At 45.7% G+C, this 27,572-nt stretch overlaps 1 protein-coding gene across 1 annotated transcript in view; it reads left to right on the top strand.

The window, feature by feature from the left end:
* LOC139771145 (uncharacterized) overlaps nucleotides 1–27,572 on the top strand; it is a 54,991-nt gene that overhangs the window by 6,066 nt on the left and 21,353 nt on the right. The window contains exons 2-3 of the mRNA XM_071703677.1: nucleotides 6,322–6,724; nucleotides 17,376–17,649. Coding sequence (XP_071559778.1) covers nucleotides 6,322–6,724; nucleotides 17,376–17,649 — 677 coding nt within the window. The remainder of the gene's footprint in view (nucleotides 1–6,321; nucleotides 6,725–17,375; nucleotides 17,650–27,572) is intronic.

The following is a 27,572-nucleotide window of genomic DNA, read 5'->3' as shown; positions in this document are numbered from 1 at the left end:
TAGTGGGCGGGCATTAAATACCGGCCGCGCGCAATTAGAGATTCATGACGATCCGCGATACCGGCCCCACGAGAGATGTCCGTAATCGTTGTCTCCGGCGAGAATCCATTATTTCGCGCGCTCGCGAGAGTAACGCAAGAAGTCGCGGTCGCCGAGTAACGATCGCCGGTTTAACCCAGATTTGAATCGATTACGAGGCGAGCCAACAAGCCTGAGCGAGCTCCTCGCCTTTTCCTTCCTCTTTTTGTCTCTTCTCTCGATCCTTTCCTGTTCTCTGTCTCTCACCTCGCGCGGATCGAGGATCGTGTCCTTTTTTCGTTATATTTTCGTGATCGCGCCGGAGTGCGCGCTTCCTACGTGCGCGCGAGATCCGAAACCGGTTCGCGTATACGATGGGGTATGGGCATGTATCCCCGTGCTTCCTCGTCTAATTTCCCAGCTAGCGAAATCGGATTTCGCTCGTCCTTCTCGCGCCGCGAAGACCCTCGCATGCGCGAAATTAGCGGATCCGTTACAAACCGGTTTAAACCCTCTCCCGCCCTGTAAGCACGACCCCGGGCTCGGGAGAAGGGTATTCGGATTAAGGAATTACGTAAATTCGCGCGGGTCTCTGATAAGATTGCCCCATGCCCCCCCCCCCCCATGCCTGTTCGCGTATACAACGAACAAAGTGTTTTACGTAACAGTGCCCCTCGGACGTGAGATGACCAAGCTGTACTGTGAGGATTTTGACGAAACGTGGATGCGACGCGAATTGGATCCAGTCTCGTTCCGTCGTTTATTTTGTCATTTATTCCGGCAATTTAAATATTTATAAGGAAATCTCTTTTTTAAATATCCCGTACATAATTAGGTGTTTATGCCACGGAAAGAACGGTTTTGCTGAAGTATCTAAAAATTTAGCTAGATATAGATCTGAAAATAATTTTGTCGCACCATCAAAATAATTATATGTAGAACACTAAAACTGATTGCTAAAATGTCAAAATTTTTTACAGCATTATCATCATACTTCAGCGACCTACTATAGTTATTTTGATGGTGCAATAAAATTATTTTCAGATCTGTATCTATCCAAACCCCTAGACACTGTAGCAAAACCGTTTTTTTCCGTATGGAATTTATACGAGTAAAACAGAAAGATCGGTAGCTGTAATTAAACTAACGAAATTTAATTATCGACCTTTTCAAACTCTTTGCGGCAGTCGTTTCCATATGACGATTGATATTGCGAGAGATATGTGAGATGCGCTCTGGGTTAACTGGAGATCGAGTGAACTTGATGTGAAAATAACACGACGCGACGCAAAAATAACTCGCTCCAAGAATAGTTTGCGCGTAATTTAATTGTCATGCGGAATCTCTTAAAACTAATCCAATCCTGACAGAAGAACGCCACATATATACTCGAAACTCCATCTCCGGCCGGGGATTATAGCGATGTAATTAGCCGCGAGACGGAGCGGAGTCGCGTTCGCGTGATCGAGTAGCGGCGTGTTTCGCGATCTAAATGAAATGCAATTTATTTTTTAACGCGCTCCTCTTTCTAATCCGTCGGCGGTAATGGCGTCATGTTGACGGTTCGTTACGAAACTAGGTAATGCCGTCCGTTTTACACGCGCGCCGGCGTTTTTTGCGCCGTTTCCGTCGACACACGTCGATTATTCCCTTTTAAAGCACCCTAATTAAGAGCCATCACACTTCGCCACCGGATCACACCGGCGACGGACGTGAGATAATACGGTTTCCACGGTTATTCGAACTATAATTATCACGATTTTCCGTAGTGTAATCGTATATCACACGTTACGCGCTATATAATTTGAAAATCGTTTTCTCCCTGAGACAGCGATAATCCGCAAATAATCATGGCAGCTAGGTCGTAGCTCCAGTCATGCATGTATGTATAAATAGATGGAGATGGTTAATCGAATTCGCGCCATCGAAAGTCACCGAAATTAGAGCGACTTATCTTGCCCGAAATAGCTGTATGAAGTCCACCTGATTCACATAGACTATTCGAGTCTGAATGAGCCGATATACCCCTCCCGGAGTCAACTCTCCCGCGCGGAGCTGGAGCTTGATCCCGATCGCGTACCTGCGGGACGGGGATGTTCTTCTCTTTCCGTCCGGAATGAAACTGCGATTCCGGTAACGCGATCGTTCGCTGGATTGCGCCTCGATCCTCTCGAGCGAGTCCTTCGACGCGGGGTCCGGGGCCCGGGTGGTGACAGGATTCTGGGTGGTCTGGGCCGTCGGTCTGGGCAAAAGGAAGCTTACGTCAGTAGCTCGGTCATATTTCTTCTGGTCTTAAAAGATCACATGGAACATGGGACCACCTTTTCGCGCGCGCACGCGCGCTCACGCACACATTGTGTTACCGCTCCTCCCGCTTCCCCTCGCTCTCTCTCACTCTCGGTGCAACTCCTTCTGTATATTTGCCTGGTAAGCTTCCGGTCGAGCATTTATCCTGCCCCGTGGTGTTGCCTTATATCCGCCTATGTCGAATTCAGGCACACTTTAAGTCGCCATCGGACGTAACTATACCTGTTTTTCACGCTATATGCCTTTCCAGCGCCTTCACATTTGCCACGCTTTTCGTTTTTCTTAATGCTGGAGAAATGAATGAGTCGAAAGGGAAGACGAAATATGTAGGTCATTTGTAACAATAATAAAGCTAGCACCTATGCACAATTCATGGCTTAAAACAACTCGAGCTATTTATATGAGATTTACGAACAGTATGACTAGACACATTCGTCGAGTTCTTTGTTGTCGCCTTTAAAATTCGTGCGAATTTATGTGTCAATAATGCGATTTTTTTTGTACAAAATCAAAGAGCGTGAATCACAATGAATTGTACACATAGTCTGGCTAGCATCTTGCGAATAAAGCAGGGAGACAAGGGCTAGTATTTATTTGTTTTGAGTCATTTTTCTATTTATATTCTAGCGAGACACGAAAGTCACGTGAGCTCAAACGATTTGGAAAAAGGAGGAATATTGTTGTGAGAGAGAAAGAATCAAACGGTGTGACTAGAGAGATTGGCTAGTTTAACATATTTAGTTTGCATTTTTTACAAAATTGAATAAACTAAATTAGAATAAACTGCATTAATTTGTGCTGTATAAACTGGTGTTTTTTTGTAATTATGGAATTAGAAGCTTGCACAATATTTACATCTTAAAGACGACCATTAATAAAGTATTAATGTGCAAAGGAGAAAATATTGGATATATTTACATAATTTTAATGATACTTCTAAAAATTCTTTTGGGTATCCGGACGCTGCGTTTTCTCAAGAAATTTCTTTATCAATTATTACAACGTACCGCTGCTGTTTTCACGCAGTACTTTTTATATCTCTATCTATCTTATCTGTCTATGTATCTCTTTCCTGGAAAAACGGAGTTGGTGAACGTGTCGTCGCTGGAATAGCTAGATTTTCAGCCGGAAAGCCGATTGTTCGCAAATTAACGACGTCGCGGCAAGATGCCACGTCCGTGCAATTTCGCCGTGCGTGACGTCGCGGAAGGTCGACGACGACGACGTATTCGCGACTCACGCGAGAGACGCGCGTGTCGAGGTGTTAATTTTAACACACCGGGCTCCTTTTTTCCCCCTATCGAGCGCGCGCGTCCACCGGCTGTTCTCGCGCGCGAGAACTTCTTGCCCGAGAACTGAGCCGAGAACTCGGCAACGCGGCGATGGCTCAATGAGAAGAAACCGAGCGACTTCGAAACCCTGTGAGAAAAAGAAGAGGAAACGCGTAGATGAGCGCGTATGTGTATTCGTGTATACGCTCGCTCGCTCAGGCGCCTCTTTACACGTAACTCGCGAGGCGACGTGACACGCGTGCCGCCGTGCCGCGACGCGAACTACAGACGTGGCCTCCGCAGCGCATTATTATTAGCCGGCAACGTGTGTGCGTGAACGCGCGAGTGCGTGCATGCGTGCGTACACGCAGATGTGCGCGCACGCAACGCGCGAGCAGAGCACGCGATGCGCGTAACTACGGGGCGCGTTCAAGGCGCGCTTCGCCTCCTAGCGCTACCAGCAATTCGCGTCGCTCTCGAGGTCGAATTTCGCGCGTTTAACTCGGGCATATTCTGCAAAATATTCCACATACGCGAACCTAGTGCTCTGTTTAATTGCTCGGTAATCGTTTCTTCCTAGAAAAATAGATAATAATGGTTTACTCATATAAACTATTTAACACTAATTGTAAGATTACCAAAGCAGTCAAAATGACCAGTTTGTAATTCTTTTGAAATTTACATATAGCAGTACATTTTCTCAAGGTTCTTCATAATTGTGATTGCAATATGTAATTGATTAAATCGATCAATTTATTTTCCCCCTTTTTTTAAGACGTATATGTAGTAGATATATTTAAATAATAAAAATATGTATATGTTAAGCGTTAGTAGTTCTGACGAAAAAAACGCTTCCTCCACTTTTACGGATTAAATATGATTAACTGTTAACAGAAACTCCAATACCTTGAAGCGTTAAAAGCGTTCTTTAACATTGAGTTTTTTTCACGAATTTCGTTCTCTCTTTAAAACTGCCATATTTTTACTCGCCTAAACTGTCAAGAGTTGTCTTGAAAAAAATTGAAATTTAAACGATTCTCATATTTCGGAATTAAGATGATATATAAAGCTCTGTCAAATACATGGTTTTCTACGAATTTCAAGTAGCGAGGAAAGATCATCCTGAGGCGGATTAAGAAATCCGACAGTGGGCGATAAAGGCCGTAAGACAACTCGTTTCGCCTAAACGGAACGCAAATTGCTAAGTTTGCGCGCAACGCAATGTACGAAACGGCGAAAGTAATCGCATCGTTGAATGCGCGTCGTCGTCGTCGTCGTCGTCGCCATTATCATCGAGAATTTAACGGAACCGGTTTGAGCGCGACGAGGGGAGAAGCGATGAAGTGTCAACGTGGTGTGTGACCAGAAGCCAGAAAGAAAACGGGAAGCAACGCGTCGAATTAGTGTACGCCGCGATTGACGAGCGATCAACACCGCGTTTTCTGACTTTGACGAGCTATGCGGAGCAGAGGCTGTTGGATTATCCCACTGAAAAGCAGAGAAACTCGCCTCTCCGTTTCCCGTCTCAGCGAAGCGGGAAGAAGCGCGCCCGGTGATTCATTAAGTCGTTAGCGCGCGGAGTCGTTCTCCCCGGAAACGAAAGAGAGTCGGATATTCCCCGTTTTTTTTTTATCGGGGAACCATCTTCATAAACGATCACGGGGCATACCTGTATCGCGGGATAATTATCCACCTTCCCCCTTTCAAAAATATTTCAGAGATATTTATTGCGTCTTACTTCGCGTTAACATTGAATGCTATCTTGATACTAGGCGAGCAAGGTTCGGGTTCGCGAGTTCAGTACTAAATACGGCTGTCAGATCCTCCTCAACCCTCCGATACGCCATTTTCACATTAAGCGAATAAATTCCCCGTATCGGACAGTCGTATCTAGCGCGGTAGCTAAATGAAAATACGAATACGGGGCCCGTAATAGTCTTTTCAGGACAGGCAGGTTTGCGCGGAAGAGAGAAGAGCCGTGTGGCGATCAACGGTTCGTTTCTCGTCGACGACAACCGCGTCGATAAATTTTCCCGTGTACTACCGCACGTGCGTGTACGCACTCGCGAACAACGCGGCCGGGCGGCGGATCCAATTTGAGATAAACGCGCGCCGGAAGACGCATTGTTCGCGCGGAATAGTACAAATTAACAGATCGATATCGCGGGCCCGGCGCAATTAACATTGTGTACACACCGGCACGACCGGCGGATCGGCTTTCTTGAAAATCTGACGGTTTAATTAGGCGCCGGCCACCACCTTGTGGCAGATGCGGGGCCCGGTCGATTAATTAAACAGGCGGCGGCCCCCCGATATCGTTCGGGCTCATCTCGCTCATTTAAATCGACGCGGTTCGCGATAATCGCGCGCCTGCTTCGGGGATTTCCTTTCCGCGTCTTACGCGACGGTCGCGATGGTTGACGCCGTTATTTCGCGATAAATCTCGACTCAATAAGCTCCCATCGGAGCTCGACACGGCTCGAGACATAATCTTGCTGGAATCGTCCACTGGACGAAAGTTTTAATCAGAGACAGAGACGACTTATTATCAATATTATAATTACGATGGAAATTGAAATTGCTTGTGAACTATATTTTAATGACAAATGAATAATATTACTTAATTAATGCTAATAATAGGTTTCTCGTAAGCCGTAATTCTTATTACGAGATTGCACGTTGGTAACATGTTTAAACGCGATAAATAGGGGATCTTGTATCGCAGGTGTTCAAACCTCGCCGGTGAACATCGTCGCGACGGCGACAGTGGTGACGGAGGAGGCCCTCTTGGGCGACGAGGAGGCTGAAAACTGCGAGGGCGGGAGCGAGAGCACCGAGAAGTCCGCGAACGAGGAGGACGAGGATGGGGACGTCGACGTGGAGGAGTGCAGCAGCGTCGACGACGGGCCGGTCCACGGGGTGTTGGCCGACGATCTCGCCGGGGTTAGCACGCCCTCGCGGAAACGCAGCGCGGACGGCGCCCGCAATACGGACGAGAAGAAGCAACGTCTAAGGACCAGCTGCAACTCCGACGAGCTGCGTGACGTCGAGTGCCAACTCGAGACCAAGGATCTCTGGGACAAGTTCAACGAACTCGGCACGGAGATGATCATCACGAAGACCGGCCGGTAAGTGACGTATGTCGATCGAGAGATGCGAGAGTATCGGGAAAAGGTTCCGGTGCGCGTTCGAAGAACTTGATACGTGCCGTGCTAAGTGAGTAGAGCGAATTCGAGTCGTTGGATAGGACGAACAATCGTTAAAGGTAACAAGGATACTTTTCATAAAGTTTTTTGTTTGCATCTCTTTCCTAACTATTTCGAATAAAATCAGTAATTTGAGTACTTTACGTTTCATAGGGGGTCGTAGCAAATTCCACGAAAATATTGAGAATAATGTAATTTATCCATTTTAAAAAAATTTCCGTCTTTTTAATTTTACTATATAAATAAGTCTTATGTGTATTATTTATGACATAATTTTATCTGTACGAAGGCTTATCGATTATCTTGATACATACTCAGCAATTTACCTACAAATAAATATGTTATAATAAATCGCAAGTAACTTTTTTTGTAAATTAATGGGATCAGTCTCAGAGAGGCTGCAGACAAGACAGATCGTATTTTTGACGCGGACAGAACAGAAAGGTTCCCGGGGGGAAGGGGGAAGGTCTCGCTCCTTCAACTTCGCCATCCATCGGTAATTATCTTTACGATATCGTAACGCGACTCATATTCGCGCGCTCGTTAATCGGCCGTATTTAAAGACCGCGACGCCTTTAATTCGCGAGCAAATAGCGGGAAAAGACGCGGGCAAGAGCTCGCCGGACGCCGAGACGTTGTCGGTAGCACGCAGGGCAGCGACCAACTACCTCAGCGTACCTGAACTAATGGATTTCATTGACTGACGTTTTACGAGATATTTAAGGGAGTTTCAAATGTAATTTATCGCGCCCGTTTACGTGCGGACGCGCGCATTTTTATAGGTATGCTAATAAAGTTTCGGCCGGCGAGCCGCAGCTGCGGCCGGGATGCGTGACCACGGTCGGAATTATGAGATATTCGTGTGCGCACGGGCACAGGGTTAGTCGACACAGAGAGAGAGAGCTAACCATCGGCTGTCCCGACGGTGCGTGCAACGTGCGCGTACAACCTCGAGGCGCTACCGCGATGATCGATGCGCCGCATTATCGCCCGAAGTTCGCGATCGCGATCGAGGACCCGCGGAACGCCGGGACTCCGTTCTTTAGAAACAACCCCGGAGATGCTGCGATCGCGATAAGCTTCCCAGCTAATTGCGAAATACCGGACAGACCACATCTTTCGCTCGCCGGCGTCGAAGTGCTTGCGAAACGGACGCGCACTTCGATTATTATTATTAATAACAAGTGCCAGAAAGCGTTATTCTCAGTCGCGATGAAGAAACATTTCGAATGTTTGCGGGAGATTACCGTTCATTAATTTAGACGTTTAAGTATTGAGATATTAAATCAATATTAATTACTTATGCAGAAATTAATGTACTCTTTTAGTTGCAACTCCTAATATTATTTCTGGTAATCATCTTCGATTATCAGTATTCGATTCCAATATTCTCTTTCGCTAATATTCTAATAGAGAGTTAATTTAAAACCACCTGGGGGGATTTATGGAGACCTGACAAAATTTCTGCGCCAATCGCAATCTTTTTATAACTCGATTTTTCCGGAGCGTCTCGTTTAATTCACTTAGCCCGCGCATTTTAATTATAATTAAGCGTGTATTAATCATCCGCTCCGCTGGACACCACCGTTTTATTTTACGCAGCGTTTTGCTTCGCGTAGCGCGAGGTTTGTAACGCGACGTGTATGTACCAGCGACGCTATGGTATATATTTATGCGGTGCAGAAAGTAGACGATAATCCGATAAGCCACGCGGTTGTAACTGCGAATGTGATTGCGGTTAAGCCGCGCCGTGCGCAATTACGAGGCGCGCTTCAAGAATTGCGCAAACCAGGTGCCTTCCGATCGAGAATGGCTACGTGGAATCTACTTGCAACATCTTAGAGAGTCCACGGCTCTCGAAATATTTCATACATTTGAAATACCGAGGAAGAGGCCTCATTGATAAGATCCACCCAAATTCCTTTTTCATCCTTACGTTCATTTAAATCGCTCGTCAAGCAACAAATTACGTGATCGGAAGCCTGAAGCTCCGCGGCCTCGAGCGACCGCGTTCAGATTGCCGCCTTAATAAATCTACCATTGCGCTCTAAAGGCATCATATGAGTTAATTATTTCTATAAATGTATACTTTTTGCTTCTCCGCCGGCTCGCCGTACCGCGGGCTGTTTGTCGGATAGAAATGTAGCTGTTACCGAAGCGCAACCTTGAGGTGTTACCGACGTGATCAACGTACGGGTGTACCGCCGTATGTCGTGTTTGTCCAGAGCGCGCTCGGATATTAGATGTATTAGATAAGCTCTGCGACTCCGCTATTAACGCCTACGATTCCTCCTCCGCAATGCGCAACAATATGTGACACGTGACATGCGGTACTATTACGTTATCGATAGAGGAGAAAGCGACGTGTTAGATAATTTGCGCGCTGATTCGTTTGACTTCGTCATTGCGATCTCTTCGATCGCGGTCTTCGTCGAAGTACTCGCGCGATTATATCGATGTCTCACGGTTCCACAGTACGCGGCCAAGAGTTTCCCGGATCTTCAACATCATTGCGAAGTAACGAATGAGCCTCGAATCATATTCTCGAGTCACGACTGATTGACGTGACGTGCTTCTCGCTACCTTGGGGTTCGCAATAAAAGATACAACCGCGCGAGAAACAGCGAAATCGGGAAGGGTATGGTGTAGAAGATAAAAGTAAGCGGCTTCGCGCGCGCGCGCTATGCAGGAGGTAGAGATGATAATCGATAAGCCGCGCGAGCTTGTAATCGAGAGTGCGATTTCGGATAAGCCGGCAGGCCTCTAATTACGAAATACTTAGCGGCTCTTGGGGAGCCGGGTAATTATCGTTGAATGTAAAGGTGTCGGGGATGAGGGGCCACCTTCCAGCGGGCAGGAACTTCAGAACGCGATCGGCGGACTGCTACATTATAGCAGCGCCCGCGAAGCGTGTGTGTTTACGCCAGCGCGCGGAAAGCAGATGATAATTGGATAAGCCGCGTACGCACGGGATGATTTCGGATAAGACGGACGGCGGCGTAATTACAAAACGCGCCGCGAGAGAGCCCCGGGCGGGGAGGAGCGATGATCGCCTGAGAATATAACCCGCCGCAATCCGTGCAACCTTGAGACGTCGTCGTCGCGGGGAAACACGCCTGCCGTGTTATCGTCGTCGGGAAGTGGAAAGCGATGTCGAGTTTAGGATTTATTTACAATGTTACCTGAACTAATCGCGAGGAGCACGAGTGTGCAAACTACTGAGGGAAGAATGGCTCGTGATACGCAATATTTGGCAAATAAGGTTTCTAACACTTCAGTTTAATAACCGTGGAATTGACCGACGAGGAGAGACAAATTGTGGCATTGACGAAACGAAACTGTACGCTTTTGTCAATTCGAAGTGAATAGAATCAGCTGATGTTTGGATCCTTGGACATTAGGTATACGGGAGACGATTTCAAGGGTTCCCGGGGACACAATGAGCTACTGGAGCTTTATTTAAAAAATTCGGAGTAATCCCAGGGTGTGTCGCTGTTCTCCGTGTCCTCGGGCCGAGCGACGACGATCGATATATCAAGAACGCAGCAATGCACGAATAGCGTCGTTAGCACGAGGCAACTTGGCACGAAATCCCAGCTGAACGTCAGTCCGCCGAATGACAATACGAATTCGGATTCTACCAATCAGGTGGAATTGTCTGGGGCCCTACGGGGTGCCGAGACCGTAAACTCCTTCGGCTCTTCGTCCCGCGGGGTTTCTCCTTTCCCACGTTCGCACTCGCCACGTTTCGAAACCATCCCTCTCGCTCCTCTTTTCCTTTATTTATCGCTTCCTTTACGTCCTGTATTTTAACTGTTCTAGAAACGGAGGACACATGTACAAATTGTAAACGGTAAATATTGTCAAAGGTTTGCCGACAAGGGAATAAATCTTCCGACAGCTTAAAAAAAAAATAATGTACAAACAATCGATTTGCAATTGAAAAGAAAAAAAAGGAATGGTACGAAAAACAATCAAGTGGAACTTAGTACATTATCCTTGAACTGTAAAAACGGCCTTGTATTTCTTCGAATATCTCGTTCTTTGACGAGTTCAGTTTCGGCGAAAGAACAATGTTCTTCGTTTTATTATAAATAGGTGTTCACTCGTCAAACGAACCGCGCTATAATTTATCGATGGCGATCGGTTAAACTGCTTTTTGTAGAAACGCGGCGGAAAGCGAAATGGTCGCTCCGCTATCGAGGAGAACGCTATCGTTGCCGTCGTCATCGTCGTCGTCGCGACCATGCGTTTTTTTCAACGTTTAAGTGGGTAACCGTGGACTGTGAACCGCACGGAATAGGAGGTGCGGACGAGCAGGTCAGGAGAGAGACAGGATACCGGCGGATAGAGGGTACTCGTCACGCGAACCCTTCATCAAGGTGCCAGCAACCTACATTATACACTCACACGCGACCCGGCTTGGGACGATCGTGTGCACGTTACACCACGGAGAACATGCACAGAGAACAACATGTCGAGAGAAGGAGAAAAAGAGAGAAGGAATAAAAGATAGAGAAGTCGAGAGATGGTGGAGATAGAGGAGGGGGGGAAAGAGGTAGAGAGAGAGGAGGGAGTAGATAGACATCTCTTCATTTTAGACCCCGTTTTCGCGCGGTTACACGAAGTGCACATAATAAATACGCGGGGTAACAGCCTTAGAAGGCCTCCGACTGGACTAAACACACTAATGCACGTAACGAATACGAAAGATAACATCCTCGGGAGAATTCGCAATGGATTAAGGATGGAGACTGCGTCTGGCATCAAATATATCAAAGCGGCGTATACCAAGCGCGATCAAGACACATTCGCGTGTTTGATATAGCTCGCCAAAGTTTAATTAATAAATGCGGACTTCTTGCGAATTTATTATTATTATTAAAGTGCCAATCTTATACCAAAATGTTCTGAGACGAAGTATGAAATTATTACAATTTTTTTACAAAATATTAATTTAAAGAATTATAGAGATTGTCTGTTTCAAGCGATTAATTCGCGGTTTTTGTACTACATAATATATCAATACTTTCCAGACTTGTTGCCTGTATTAATATTTTAATTATATACTTCTTTCATTTTTGACTGGAGTAGAACACCTTTCGACTTTTATATATTGAACAGTCCAACTTCAGCGTATATCGTCTCGGCGAGTTGTCGCTTTCTCTCCGTTACTTTTTTTTTCATATAGGGACAGGAATATCCTGCCCGGCGGTGTCACGATCGTCAGGACGTGAAACGCGCGACAGCCGCGGTATAATTACAATAGGCAGCGATCCCACCTGGCGCACGGAGTCGTTAGCTCGGTAAACACATTTTAAGTTTGACTCAGACTCAGGTCGGATCGGTATAATATCCAGCGCGCTTCCGTAATCCATTTGTACTAACTTTGGCGCAACAGCCCTTTCCTCGGGGAGGAGAAAGGGAGGCAGTCGGGCTCTCTTGTATTCTCCTCTCCTCCCTCGTCGAGTGGAAAAGATATACGAGTGGTTCAAGGGGGGGTTCGGAGTGGCTCGGGGGTCGAGGTGTTTCTGCGATTATGGCCTCGTTAGCCACGGGCCATCGAGGGCTTGTTTGTTCCCGCCTAATTTGACGGGAAAATGCGCCGTAATGTCGGACGCGCGAGGCCTACCGACGAATTCGAGGTGGACGATCCGTTGGCGTCGGAATCAAAAATAAATTAGCCGCAGGTGAAATTAGGACGTCTGTTATCGCGATCGTGGAAAGTGATGGTGGAAAACACTTGGATCGGTTAAGTCGCGATGAATAATAAAGGCGGGCCATGTGGCGAGCGAAGGTTTCATTTTAATTATAGCTATTATTATGATCTTAATACTCGAGTTCCTATGATGGTGGCGTAATTGATTGCCGAAGAAATTAATGTAGAGGAACGAATGCACATTCAGATGGACGTCGCGAGTTAATTATAGAGGTGTTTAATATATATTGAAGTTAATGAAATTTAGGGCGTATTTTAACACGAATGAATTGAGGACATATAAAATCTCCATTTCATGTACAGCGTTAAATAAATTTTACATCATGAGATATTTAATTTTTAATAACATTTTCTTTCACAATTCATTTTTTAAATGTTATTTTTAATTTAAAAATCTCTTTTCCAACTTTAGCTTTACAAAGTTGTTGTTTTGGAGATAAAGCGAAGCGGGAGTGTCACTCCGACACGGTCGCGGCAATTTCGATAGCGATACGCGTTCCGCATTCGAAAGTGACACGCGCCGCACGAATTGACTCGTTCGCCGTGCGATCCTCGTAAAAACATGACTCACTAAGCACGGGATTCATGGGGTACAAGCGTAATGCGCGATAGGGATCGCAAGGGTGGCGGCGCCTCTCGAGGGAGAGGCGTCGATCGGTTCGCCATCGATACTTAAATAGTTGACGCGCTTATCCGGCAGGGTGGTCGCCCCTAATGGCAATTTTCCGGATGATTTATTGCGTTGTGAACGCAATAACGTTTACGGAAACGCGACGATCGCATAACGACAGAGACACCGGTGAGAATGGCAATGTTGCATGTATGCACGATTGCGAAACTTATTCTTAGCATAACGCGAACGCGCGCGCCCGTGCAGCAGGTGAAAGTCGAGCACCGAGCACCTCGGAGGAAACGTCGTCCACGTCAAGGCCGGCTTCGGGCGATAAGCGAGTTAGCTGCAGCTGCCTCGGGGTGCAGGGCTGAAGGAGGTGTAAACGACCCTGATGATTTTATAGAGTGTCAACTCGGGGTAATTACGATAGCGCAACCGCAATATTTTTCGATGGTGGGATTAATAACCCACATTGTAGCAGCGCGCGCGGTCACAGATGGCCGCTGCTCATTTCGTAATATATGCAAAATTGTGCGGAGCCTCGAGATATACGAGTACTTAACACTTGTTTTAAGTAAACAACAAAAATAGATTGTTATAATAATTTCTAAGCTCAAAGGGACTCCAGATTACTTCTATAATTGCTGATTAGATATTATTGTTATCGTGCGACGTGTAACATCGTAATGAATTAAAAAATGTTCAAATTGTCTTTTTATTATCCCTAAAATGGATTTTTTATCGCTCAAGGATACGTAATTCCCTAACGTTTTATGTATAGCAGTTAAACTTCACGACGTCGTCAGTCAATCGCGATAATTTAGAGTTTTACGTATCAAATGTCACGTCATCGTCGTCGTGAAATCGAGAGGCGAATCTAGATCTCGGGTACGACGGAATCGAATTACAAACGCGGAGAGATGAGGCGCGAGTCTCCGTCGTCGACTCCGCGAATAAAGAGCTTGCTTCTCTCGCGCGCGCAGAGATGTGTGCGCATTTCGAATGCACCGCTCGGCTAATTCCTCGCCTAAGGGCCGACAATCGTGTCGTTAAGGTGTGCCGGATCCCCGGGCGACGTAACAACGATACTATTCAACGCGCGGTTTGGACAATGCGCTTGTTAAAAACCGCACAAACCTAACCGAATGCGTACGTGCCGCGGAGTAAGGGAGGATCGTTTTCGAGGAGCTCGAAACCGCAAAACCGCTTTCCAAGGCGCAGCGAAGTCCGCGTCGCGGGGGACCGTCCTCCGGATACCTCCGGTATTTTTCGGGCCCTACGAATAGACGGCGGCGGGGCACTCGCGTGACGCAAGCCGGGGCCTCTCTTATCTGCGTTCCCTTAAGGATCCCAATCTCGTTTCGTCCTCGTGAACGAGTCCTGCGGCCTCGGGCCCCTCGGTGTACGAAAAGGAAAAGGACGCCTGTCATCGAATAAATAGATCTAGAAAACCGCGGCAATTACCCTTGCGGTCTTGTCCGAGAAGCCGACAGAAACGATAGGAGCGTTCGTGCGGGACAAGGATTCGGGGCGAACAAAAAAGCACGTGCCTTTTTAGCTCTTCCATACGATAGTAACGAATGTTTTGTTGAAAATTATCGATGTTTTAGTGGAAAACCTATTTTATATAGTTGAACGACAGTGAGATGCCTGCAGACTTGAAAATATATACGTGTACATTTCCGCGCGGATATATTTTTATACATTCCAACGTACCCCATCGGATGTCTTTCCAAGTACAGATATCAAAGAACGAACGAAAAAAAATGACAGTTATTTCAATAACATTATTAATGACAACGTTCTCCAATACAATTAAGACATATTGGCAAATCGATCCTTACAAACTTTTAGAGATTCTTGATATCTAGATATAATCTTGTTCCTTAGGATCTCAGATATTCGTGTCTCACGTTTTCTAGACACGTGGAACTCATCAATTTAGCACCGATCATCAATTAATTAATCCTCGCTTTAACGGAAGTACTTACGTAACTGTTTTACGTATGTATGTGAAATTATGATAAATTAGTATAAGACACGTCGATCAATTTCGATGTTTGTCTGGCAGCGTATTATCTCGATGTGTTATCTACTCGCGCGGCTCAGATTAATATCGTGCCGGTAAGTCGCCACATAAGAAGCGCGAGGACCCCGCAGATCTGACTGGACACAAAAAACTGGTACGCAGGTGCTCGCCACGCGATTACAGCCAGTAACACGTGAATTCCCGCGTAGATCAGCACGATCGTCAGACACAGAAAAAGAGGCGACGCTCTCTTCGTTAATCCGTTCAGTCTTGTCATAATCGCACATTTTACGTCATTCAGATACCTCGGTGCTCGATGTTCCGGTGCCCTCGCAGCTGTTTCCTCCGGCAAGGCTATCGTTCTCGTCGGAATCGGCGATTCAATTTTTCTGGGGAGTGCTGACACGCTCGGCTTCTCGGTTCTCGGTCTCGACGGCTCTCCGAGCATCTCCAGTCCTTCCGGCGACAGGATTTGCTGTATGATCGCAGGAACGTCGGTTTCTTTGGCTCGAGGGGTTTTCGGGATTCTGATCAGAGTGATCCTAGTGGAGGATGATGTTCCGGAGATCGACGTATCGTCCGTCGAAGTCGCGGATGTGACGGAAGTGTCCGTCATTAAAGATCTTAGCAGCGTTATTTGAGAAAACTCATCCGGCAAGGGTATGCCTTTTTCTGGCACGGCAGCCCCAGTCATATCGGGTTTCTGACGATGATGACGACGGTGATGATGGTGATGATGAGCCTTTAGTGGATTGCACGGTCCTGGGCATACCATTGGCCGACCTCGACAGGTATGTCGAGGCGGATCCATCATCCTCAATCTTCTCTGTTCGATCAGGCTTGCGTCTGACACAAGGATAATTAGAGCAGAATTATGGCGCACACGCGTGCATTGTTAAGTTATCAAGAATCACATATATACACATAACACAGTATTTTTTCAAATAAATTAACGAAGGATCTCATATGCACCGAGTAATCGTCATATCGCGTCTCACGTAGTTCGCAATTATGTAATAAATATTACGAAGCGAAATGGCGCGATTGCGTTTCAGAATAAACGCATTTCTCTATCCCGTACGGCCGGGCCAAGCAGATTTTAGCGATAAACCAGCTGGAACCCAGTTTCTCACCGTGAAAAAAATCGCTATTGACGTATCCGACGTATATCTGATCGTTCCCGGAGTTCTTCCACGAAACGCGTAAATCACAGGCACGAGTCCATTGCGTGCGGTCACAGAGAGAACATACATTGTGGGCCGGGTGAAAGCTCTCGGTCGGGAACCCTGGGACGAAGGTCGGGGCCACAGTTTTGCCTGCTACGCCGGCGGGAAATCTCCAGCGTGTCTCTACATCGTCAACGAGGGCGCGTGCGGCCCGACGTTTCTCGAGGTGTTGAAAGGTCAACTGCAGACGCGACCGGTTCAAAGCTGGAGTTCGGCTTTTGTGACGAAGCCCGAAGAGGAGAGGTGGACTTTTCCTTTGATCGGAACTACCTACAGTTAACCGTAAATTCGGGATGACCGAGTGAAACACATATTGACGAGAAATAGAAAGAAATATAATAAAGATCGCGAACAAAGAGATTTGATATTTTTCTTATTTTATGACGAATAAATGATCTATTTAGACCGCACTATTTAAAAAAAGAAGAAGGGCAAGATTATAAAAAAAGCATTTTAACTGTTAAACATAAAGTTATACTGCACGCGCGGTAAAACGTTTACGCTGCTGAGGAAAACTTGTTGCGGGCACTGTTCTATAATTAATAACTTGTACCGTTGCGAGACTGCAACGATCGTGAAAGCGGTCACGAAGTGCAAAGGTTTTACCTTGATTTTGCTACGTCATTTTGCGATTACTAGGTTACGTACACCAGACATCAGTCCGTCACGATAAAGATCCAGACTCGTTTTTGTTTGTCGCTTTGAAGTTTAGAATTCATGCTGACACATTTCACAAATTATATAATTAGTATAATTATCTAGGTTCAAATTAGGTCTTTTTTTTCATGCTGTTTCAAAACGATTCAACATCGTTTTGTGCAAATAAACTGTAATTAAAGCTAATTAAAAATAGAAGATTATTTGTACATCTTGTGAGATATAATTTATTTATCGAAATAAGCTCCCAATTACTCAGATTAAATTAATTTATCGTGATTATTATTCGCTTGTCATTACATTGTTTCTGTACGTGCATTCTTTCGCAGACGGATGTTCCCGACGTGCCGAGTATCCTTCACCGGACTCAAGTCCGAAGGTCGTTACGCAGTGTTGATGGACATCGTGCCGGTCGACAACAAGAGGTATCGATACGCCTATCATCGTAGCTGTTGGCTGGAAGCCGGCAAAGCCGATCCGCCGGCGCCCGCGCGACTTTACCTCCATCCCGATTCACCCTTCACCGGCGAGCAACTGCGGAAACAGGTTGTTTCCTTCGAGAAGGTGAAACTGACGAACAACGACATGGACAAGCACGGCCAGGTGAGAGGATTATCTAAATCTGCCGTTCCGTAATCAACTCAGGTGTCACCGAGTTCAATTCAAACGATAATTTCTTTTAGACATATCTTTTAGAGCCCTAAGATTGAATCGAAATTAACCATGAAAAACATTTGCCTTCTTATATTTATTTCTGCAGCGCCGATGCAGAGTTTTTTAAATACTGAGGCGATACATTATTATTCTCACTTGCAATTACTCATGTTTATAATGCAAATAGCTATTAATTAACTTCACGGCTATTTTTAATTAAATATTTATGTAATCTAAATACCCCCCTCAGCAATTTTTTAAATGATCTATCACGCGCTCAATGCAATTCTAGCAAGGATTTGACGTTAAAACAGTTAAAAACATTCAACGCGTCGCCAACGAAGCGTGCAAGATCGACCGCTGATCTCCATATAATCTTCGTGGAATAATTTCGCAAGATTTTCCTCCTCCGGCGACCCGCGCGCAGAAATTGTCGGCGATAAGGCGCTTCATGCACCCCGGCCATTACGCCGTTCTGTAATTTGCGCCTGCCTTTCAGCGGATGCGTAATTCCTGGGCCGCGGCGTATCTCCCCTTTATTTCGGAGTTTAGCGCACAATGGCCGCCGGACGCGAAATGTCGGAACCGTTGGACATGCTACCGCTATTACGTGACGCGGGGAACCCTCTTCCCTGGCGCGTTCGATTACGCCCCGGGGATATATAATCCACGAATATAACACCACCGATGATTATTCGGATTTTAAAGAAATATATATTCCTGGCTAGAAAAAAATATAAAAGAGACTCTAACTTAGAAGTGCTTTTCTTATAGAAAATTTTGATTACTTTCTTTACGATTCTTTGAAATGCTCAATTTAAAATCTGCCAAGCCTTAAATTAGAACATTGTTGAAATAAAAGTTATTTGGACGTTCGCGAATGGTGATACCGCGAAGGACCGTCGCCTCCGTAATTTTAATAAATTCGACGGCTGAACAAGCGACCTGCGGGTCAGTTTAACGTACGACGTTGGCGATGCTCGTAGTGTCGTTTTTCACGCCCTCATATCAATTCCCTCGGTCTCTCTTCTCGCTCGCGTGATCGTTGACGAGTCCTCGAGTGGCCGCGCGCGCCGAAAATGGCCTCGTAAAACGAATGCGTCGGGACATCACCCCATCAGGGTGGGAGCGTGGGCCCGTGGGTTATCATCGGCGCGGGTCGTTAATCGTGGGCGTCGATGTTGCCCACGGAACGTAATATTCCATCCACGCCGTTGTCACCGTCGTCATTGGCCGATTGATGACGAACCAATCTCTTGCTATATCCGCGGAAACGTTGTTCGTTCCATCCGGAACGAAAGTGTAATCGGCGGTGTAGGAAAAAGTTTACGTAAAATTAAGATAATCGGAAAGTGATTCGAGAGAGGCAAGGTCTGATAAATTTTTCAGCAACATGTAAATCGTGGGGAAGAAGGCGGGCGGAGCCATTTACACGGTGGGGATTAAGGGAACGAAAATTCCGCCGCGAAATCATGGTCGATCGACTATAATTTCGAGCATTTACGCCGCAAAGTCGCCGTGCCGATAAGCCGATATTGAGAAGAAAATTTCAGACCGCGCGAACGCCTGTGTACGGCGATAAAACGCCGTCTTCTTTCCCGATAAAGAGACGTCGCAGGCGCGAAGTCGCCGCGCGATAATGAAAAGCTGAAGTTCATGGGAAAGAGGCGGAGTAACGGCCGCAGAACGGCGGCAGAACGCCGGGTATTACAACGGGAAATATTGTTAATTGAATAATCTCAGCAGATAAACAGTTTTAGGTTATATCAAATCAAAAGTATTTTTTATAAACATATGCAGATTCTTTTACATTTTAAAAATATTTATATAAAAAACTAGATCCGGTATATATAACTTATGTAATAATCTAAAATGTAGTTAACAAATGTGCTTTCATCGATAAATATCATAAATATTGAGTTACCGAAATTTCAACACAAAGGACCGATTCTTGTCAGCTGGATTAGAATTTGCGTTATACTGCGAATTATTCCGATGGCAAAACATTGTCACATTTCTCTTTCGTGCATTTCACATCTTTCATACAGAAGCCTTCGTTGATACTCGCGTTATTATGCGATCGGATGTATGAAATAAACGCCTCGACGAATTTCGAGGCTGCAGGCGATGTTCCGTGGTTCAATTCGCGAATGAATGATACATCGATTCTTCGTCGACGTGTTTTCCTCCGCTTATTAACGTGGCAACTCGAAACCGCGTAGAATAAATGCGCGAATTTACGGCGCGATTCCCGCCTTTAACGCGAGATTGGCGATAAACCGCGCGAAACTTAATATTCCGCTATTTCTCCCGACGTCCCGTTGTAAACGTTCGATAAAAGTTAAGCCTCTGAAATATCTCTTTTATTCCTTAATTGGAAACACGTGTTTCACGCGTGTCCCGCATCGCACGGACAAGGACGAGGAACGATCGAGAGATTGCTAAATCCGAGACATATCGAGTTCCTTAAAAACAATGATGATTACGATACAAATAATGCTAACAAGATGATAAAATATTTTCGAGAGATAATTTTATACGTTTAAATTTTTTCGTCCACGAGATCTTAAAAACTTACCACATCAAATCGACTGAGGATTTCTGATGCTATAGCTTTATTGAAATTTTCGATTAATCCTAAAGCGTACAATAACATACTTTGACAATCGTGCGAATAATTAATAATTATAATAATCGCTAGAACTTCTCTTGTTTCTAAGTGTCTACAAGATCGTTTTGTAAAAGAAGATCGTTTTCTCTTTTCTTTACTACCCTATTTATCGCAAAGTTATCACTAAATATCGTCAGGGGGGTTAATCCTCGAAGGAGCGTAACAATCTCCCACCCCCGGGGTCCGGAAAATGTCACGGGTCCCTCGCGACCGTAAAAACTGGGACTCTATGGGGAGGACGGCATCGCATCGCCTCGGGAGGGTGCAGCGGGCCACCGGGCGACAAGAAGGGGGAGAAAAGGGGGGACCCCGCGCTAGCTTGGGAGCATGCCCATAATGTTGCGGGTATTATAGGCGGTTCGTGGCCGGTGTCGTAGGTGGTGTATAGTAGGTAGTACGAAGACGGCGTTGCCTATAAGCTAATAAATTGAACGGATGTTTGCCCCGAGCTTTTGTCATGATGATCACGGGTAGCCCACGCCTGGCCCCGTCGAGCACCTTTTGAATCTCTCTCGAGACGGCTCCGGTCGTTTCTGCCTCGCCTCGGCGTGTCTCTCCCTCCACGACGACGCGCGTGTAAACGCGCGCGTGAATGCTTTTCGGAGCTTTATCCGCGAGAGGAGGATAAATCGTAGAAATGATAATCACGATGGGCGATTTCCTGTCTCTTCGCCGCACAGTATTTCTTTTCTTTCTTTCCTCTCCTCTTTTACGCGGATTTACTCGGATGACTTGGTAACCGTTGCGATCGCGGTACTTCAACGCGAAACGCGCCTCCATATAATGCCTCGATTTAATGCCGCGTAGGCTTTTGTTAACTTTGCGAAGCCTAGCGAAAGATTGTGAGTCTAATGCTTTTTATGAATAGAAAGGCAACATAGAGAAAAGTCTTGAGATTTTCAAGGAATTTTCTATGTAATTCTTGACCCACTGTGGCATCTTCAGAATTATGCTTTTGTCGCGAAATAGTCAAAATTAATTACCCCTTGTATCTAACATTTATTCTTTCCTTCCTTTGAAGAACAGAGAACTCTTTAAGAGAATCGAAATTTTCCTCTCTCTGTAAATGTGACTTCCCGCAAACGCGTTTGTTTCGTTTAATCCGCTGAATATACATCGTATAATCTTCATGTAACTGAATACAGTTAGTGGCGTTCTATATATAAATCAATGTGACATTAGATACGTGAGGGGAAGATTATTAACAGTTCACGCTTGGATATTGCCGTATCAACTTAATGCCTTATACATGCGTTATCTTTAATGGCGATATATCGCTGCCCGGTATCGTAATGCTCGTCGCGATGTTCGCTCATTGATAAGGCTCGTAAAAGTAGTCATAATACACGTCAGTATATGAATTCTACGGTCTCTCCCCGCGTCGAGTGGGCGAATACGCAAATGTAAACTGTCAATAAGCATAAAATAACAGAGTAGATCCGAGAGCGGCCTGTCGGTCAAAAAAACCGAGTGCAATTCCCAACGAACCAACGCGCTTTTCGAGATGTTTGAGGTTCAATCGTTCTTGTAACAATCCTTTCAAAGACGTTTTGATTCCCCGTCACGGTCGATTTGCGTTAAACTGCGATCGGAAACAATTCGTAAGTGCAGTCGGCTCGGAAGGGAGAAAAAAAAAGAAGAAACAGAAACGAAAGGGGATTTCCTCTCGAGAGGAGGAAGGGAGATCGAGGGGAAGAGGATCGAGCTTCTCTCGTGACGGGGAACCCGGTACTCCTTCCCTGTTGTATCCGGCAATTGCCAAACACCCTGTACGCGCGGAGAGAAACACTGGCGAGGAACGGAGAACAGACACACCGGTTGAAAGCGGTCGGTCGAGCCGGGCGAACCACGCAACGCGCCAGTCAACTCAACTCGACGACTCGAGTGGTAGGGAACATTCCTTCGCTACGGCCACTATTTCATCGTTTCGTATGACGCGATATTATAAGACCCCCGCCTGCGCCGACTCGGCTACTACACGGTGGTCCAAAAGCGGCCATCCACTTGCGCGCGCGCGCGCGCTCGCGAGCGCGAGCGAGTTCTCTCCCGCGTCCCCCGCGTCGAACTCTCTTCGGAGATCTTTTTCCTCGCGCTTTCTTTCGCGATGGAACTCGCAGTCTGCGAACGCGTATAAAATTTACCTTCATCTCTCCACGGTTGCTCTTGCTTTTTACTCTGCTAGAGTTACCGCTACTTATTTCCGTTACCGCTGTTATTTCGTTAGCTGCTCCTTCATCTAGGAATTTATTCGCGCAGCTGTCAGTTCGACGCGTGTTTTTGCACCGTAGGAACGCGAGTATTAATCCTCCACTTCCGGTCATATTCGTAGCGCCTCCATTACCGAGCGTGGCGTGCGCCATGCTACGCTCGCGTTTTATGACAGAACAGATAAGTAAAAAGGCCCTCCATATCTCTCTTCACATTCTTCATATTAAAAATAAAGTTTCTAAAAAAAATGCAAACTCTGTTTCTTTACATAAATTTTGATTAAGACATATTACTGATTTAATTTTTTTTATCGATAAGAATATAAGCATTTTAAGGAGTACACAGTAAAGGTGTGTGTGAAAACAATACCGATGGTTCCTGTTCGTCGTACGCGGAAAATATCGGCCAGTTTTATCTCGCCGAACGGTGTGCCGTTTCACCGTTGAGTTTTGAAGAAACCGGTACTTCGCCGAGCGCGGAAAAGAAGTTACCGCCGGAGAGATGTAAAGTTAATCTCCTTGAAATATCGCGGACGAGAAGGATTTGCCGTAATTACCGGTTGCTCGGTAAACACGCGGATAAAGTGCGCGCGGTGCAACGCTGATCGACAGGTGGGAAAAGCAACGCGCGCGATTGTCCTACACTCGTTTCTCGAAACTGGCGTTGTTACCTCTCCGTGCCCCCGTCTCGTCTTTCCCCCCTTCTCTCGTTCTCGTTCCTTTTTTTTTTCGATCCCTTTCGCGGTCTTGCCACGGAGGAGAAAGTCATTTTCGAGCGACGGAATTTTTACGAGCCGACCGCGGAGAGCCGGGCATGGTGTGTATTCAAATCCGCAGTACATAAATAACAGCTAATAAATAAGTACCAACGATGTGCCTATCATATTATACACAATTTAGATAGTTCTGTTGACTGTTGCGAGCAGCGTATTATGGACAAGTTGATTTTGCAATGACGAATTGCAACCAAATTGCGAATATACGATGGTTCAAGATATTTAAGCCTGACTTTAAGAAATTGCGGATTTATGAATTTATAAATTTAAATCTCCAGCAATTTATGGGCTATTTGGCGATTTAGCAATGTATATGTCTATCTATAATCTTATAAATACATTGATATACAAATTTATAGATGAATATATGAATAATTAATATAATTCAATGCATCTAATAATCTATTTATGAAGTAAATATTATGTAGCTATTTGCTACGCACAAGTGTGGAAATTAATTTATCCTGATATATGTTCTGGCGTAATATAAAATTGTCAACGTCCTTGAACGAAAAAAAATTATCGCGCAGCAGCTCGTTAGTAGGAGCAATATCGTGTATTAATTCGTATTGTATATTTAATCGATACGAATATTTAATCTATCTTGAAAATATACAGGTGCGGTGTATAATTGCTCGATGATAGATCTAAAAATAAACGAAAAAAGAAAACAGCGTAGAGTAAACGCAGCAATCGATTTCTTATGCTCATAATTGACTCGGAGGGAAAAAAGCGATCGACCTCGCCGAGTAGGTATCCTAGCTCGGGAAAAGCGTTCTCACGATCTCGCGAGGAGTAAGTTCTCTGGCTTAAGGCACGATATTAGATTTCCTGCCCGCGGGAATGGCCGTGCGAGTGGCGGGATTGATTAAACGAAAAGTTACGCAAAAGAAAAAAGAGGAGAGAAACGCGCGTAACGTTTCGCGTGTGCGTATCTCGCTACTCGCGCTTGACCGGTGTACGCACCCGTTGCGCGCGCGGAGGGGCCAAACGGAGCGGAGCGGATTGTTGTCTCGACAGGTTGCGGCGGGTTGTCCCACACGCGGCGGCGCGGCGCGCAGAAAACGAATAGGGACACCCCGCGGGACACCGCAACGCGTTCGCCTCTCTCGCCATAAAGCTGCTACCTTCGGAAACGACTTCTCGGCGCCTTCCTCGCTGGGAGCCAGTTCCTCGCGGAATTAAATTCGGATCTTCATCGGCCGGAAACATTATTCCAGCCAACGCCTCGCGGCGCGAACGATATTCGCGATGATGCCCGGCGCTTCGCTCGATTATATTTGCTCGTTCGGTTCCTTTTTTTTTCTTATCTTCGGTTATTCAATCCGGAAACCGGCGAGAGCTTCTTACATTTATCCGACGCGAGACGAGATATTTTTAAATGTAATCAATACCTTCCCCAAATCCGCTGATTTCTGGAAATATTTTTTGCGGGATATTCTTGGTTGGTTTAAATGAGAAAAGAGAATCGTTGTTATGGAGTGCGACAAGGAGGAGAAAATCGACGGAGGATTCTGAAACGCGCGATAAGCTTACGCGGCGAGCACGATTCGCGAAACCGCGCGAATTTAACGCGCGTTATAATCAATGAAGTGGCACACCAGACACCTCTCCGCGAGGCGAGGCCTCGCTCAATTACGCCCCTAGGCCGTTTAATTAATACGCCTATAATTCGCGGTCTTTGCGTAATTATATACGCTCACATTGTGGGTACTCTGCGTGTAGATCCGCATAATCCACGGTCTGCTCCGAGTGTCCGGAGGAAGAAGGACAGCTAGAAGGAGAGGAAACGGGACGGAAAGGAAGAGCGAGATCTCGTGAGAAAGGAGGAAAAAGAAAACGAACGATTTCCTTCGTCACAACCGAGCTCGCTTTCGCGAGCATTCCAGGCACGCGTGTATGTGCACATGTTATGTGTGCGTGCGTATATATTCCGGACGTCGCGACGCGGCATTTGTTTTTCGCCTGGTCGCGAGATCACCGACGATATTTTTGAAACTGGTTTAATGCTCGCGACAGGTAGCCGAAGCGCGCGAGTTTGTTCCTGCCGGTATACGCCCGGTAGTGTGGGACTTGCACCACACGGCGAGTCGCGTGTGTGATATTAATACAAAGTTACCGAGGCGAGCACGCTCCACCGGTGATTCCACCGGTTGTACCCTAAAACGCGGACTTCCTCGCGAAACTTTCGTCCGTCATTTATTCCGCTCGTGACCGCGGCTCGGAAATTTTCGTCCCTACCGCGAGCTGCAGCACGTTTCAGCGCGTTGCATATTTTGCGACAATCCGGATTGCATAATCAGAAGCGTGAATATAGCATCGTTTTCAATTCCGTGTGTTAATAGTCTTACGTTTTTAAAATTTTCAAAACCTTCGATTAGAGACTCCGCGAAAGTTATTTTTTTTTATTCATTTTGTACGAAACTTCTGAAGTATTTGGATTCTAAAAATAACCGTGATCATTGGATTCTTTTCATTTGAATCCACAAATTCCCAAATTCTTAATTTGTCAGACTTTGGACCTTCTATCCTTGATTTTTATCGCATCCTGCCATGGTATTTATAATCTTTTAAATCATCGAGCGCCGCTGTAACTGATCTCTTCCTTTCATCCGCGGAGATATTTAAATTTTAATTTTTGCTACAAACGCTACCGGGATATTCCACTATCTACACTATCTACGGTATACATATCTAGAAACACGTTTGTATTAATTGAGACTCGGATTAACGATCGATCTGGCATTCCGTCGTGATTGCTATCTACCGCGGGCGTGGGGAGAAAAATGCCAATAAATCGCCCGTGTAATGCCGCTATCAACATGTATTACGTGGATGACGCGATCTTTGATAAATCGCCACATGCAAATCACGTCGGAGAGCGGATCGGTTTCTCGGTAGCCTTTCGTGGCTAATTATTACAAATGGACTCTAATCGATTGAACGGGGGAAAAAAGTATTTGCGTCGTTTACGGCACGCAAAGCGAGATTTTTATTTCCGGAAAACGTTTTTACGCGAGAAACGCGATGATGCGGAAAAACGGGAAACCTCGTGGAACAGCACGACACTTTTATATTAGGCTGTTTATCGCTTATGAATCGTTGTATTTAATACTAAATATCGTGTAACTTTTTAGCAATAAAATCTCAGAACATTTAAATCTTTTTTCTAATTCCGAATTTTTTAAGAGTCATGCAATTCTGGATCGTTTTGTCTTGAAATTTACTGATATTATTTTCACTTCCTCTTTTGTAATATATTAATTTTATTGGATCTTCGCATCTTTTTTTGATAATCAAACGCTTTGTGGAAATATTTTTCTTTTAAAATATGAAATAGTTTTGAACCATAATTATCGTTACCAGATCAGATGTTTTTATTTCCTAGTAGAAAATTGATTTTAATCAATAGACACTTTGATTTAGTGTTGTCAGCTGCACATTAAATTATCTCCCGTGTTCGACGCCGATACAATGTGACTATTTATGTATTTGTCTTGAACGCGAATGATCGTGGTGAGGACACGTCCCATCGACGAGGTGCGTCCTTACGATTGTAATCTACAATGTGTCGTAAACTCCTACGGACACAATTCGCCGGAATAAAACGTGCGCCCGCATCGAGCCATCATCCTCTTCCCGCATCCCGCGCGACGACGAACAAAATAAATACGTCGGAGGATGCAATTTGTACTCATGAAGATACTTCACATAAGGGTTAACAATCGGCCGGGTTATGAGTTATGAATCGATTATAGCCGAATTATAAGAACGATTAGAGAAACAACTGCTCTCATTTTCAGGACAGCTCGACGCGACAACGGGTGATCGCGGTTCAGGCGGAGCCGACGTTTTCCTTTCATCGCTCGTTGACGTATACCGATTTTCCTGACTGAGTAAAGCGATGTTCCCGGGGAAATCGAGATAATCGAGTTTCCAAACCGGCCGAGCTCGTCGGAATAAGTTATCCGATCGGACGTACGCACGACAGGTTTATCGGACGGCTGTGTCGCGCGCGGATACGCGTATCCTCGCGTGCGTGTGCAACCGATCACGTGTGTACATATATGCATAATACGTGACCGTCGGTCGCGTCCGTTTGCTGCTCGCGTGTATGCGTTAGCCGGGGATCGGAGCCGGTCCCGCGCGAACGGGACTTAAAAGTCAGGGCCGGCGAGAAGGGCCCGAAATGCCCAAAGACTCTCCCGGGCCACCTGC

Source organism: Temnothorax nylanderi, unplaced genomic scaffold (assembly GCF_030848795.1).
Source record: "Temnothorax nylanderi isolate EJ_2023f unplaced genomic scaffold, tnyl_v1.0 TNYL_tig0036_pilon, whole genome shotgun sequence".
In the NCBI taxonomy this organism is placed as follows: Eukaryota; Metazoa; Arthropoda; class Insecta; order Hymenoptera; family Formicidae; genus Temnothorax; species Temnothorax nylanderi.
Note: the sequence above shows the minus strand (reverse complement) of the source record. Positions and strands in the feature narration are given on the sequence as shown.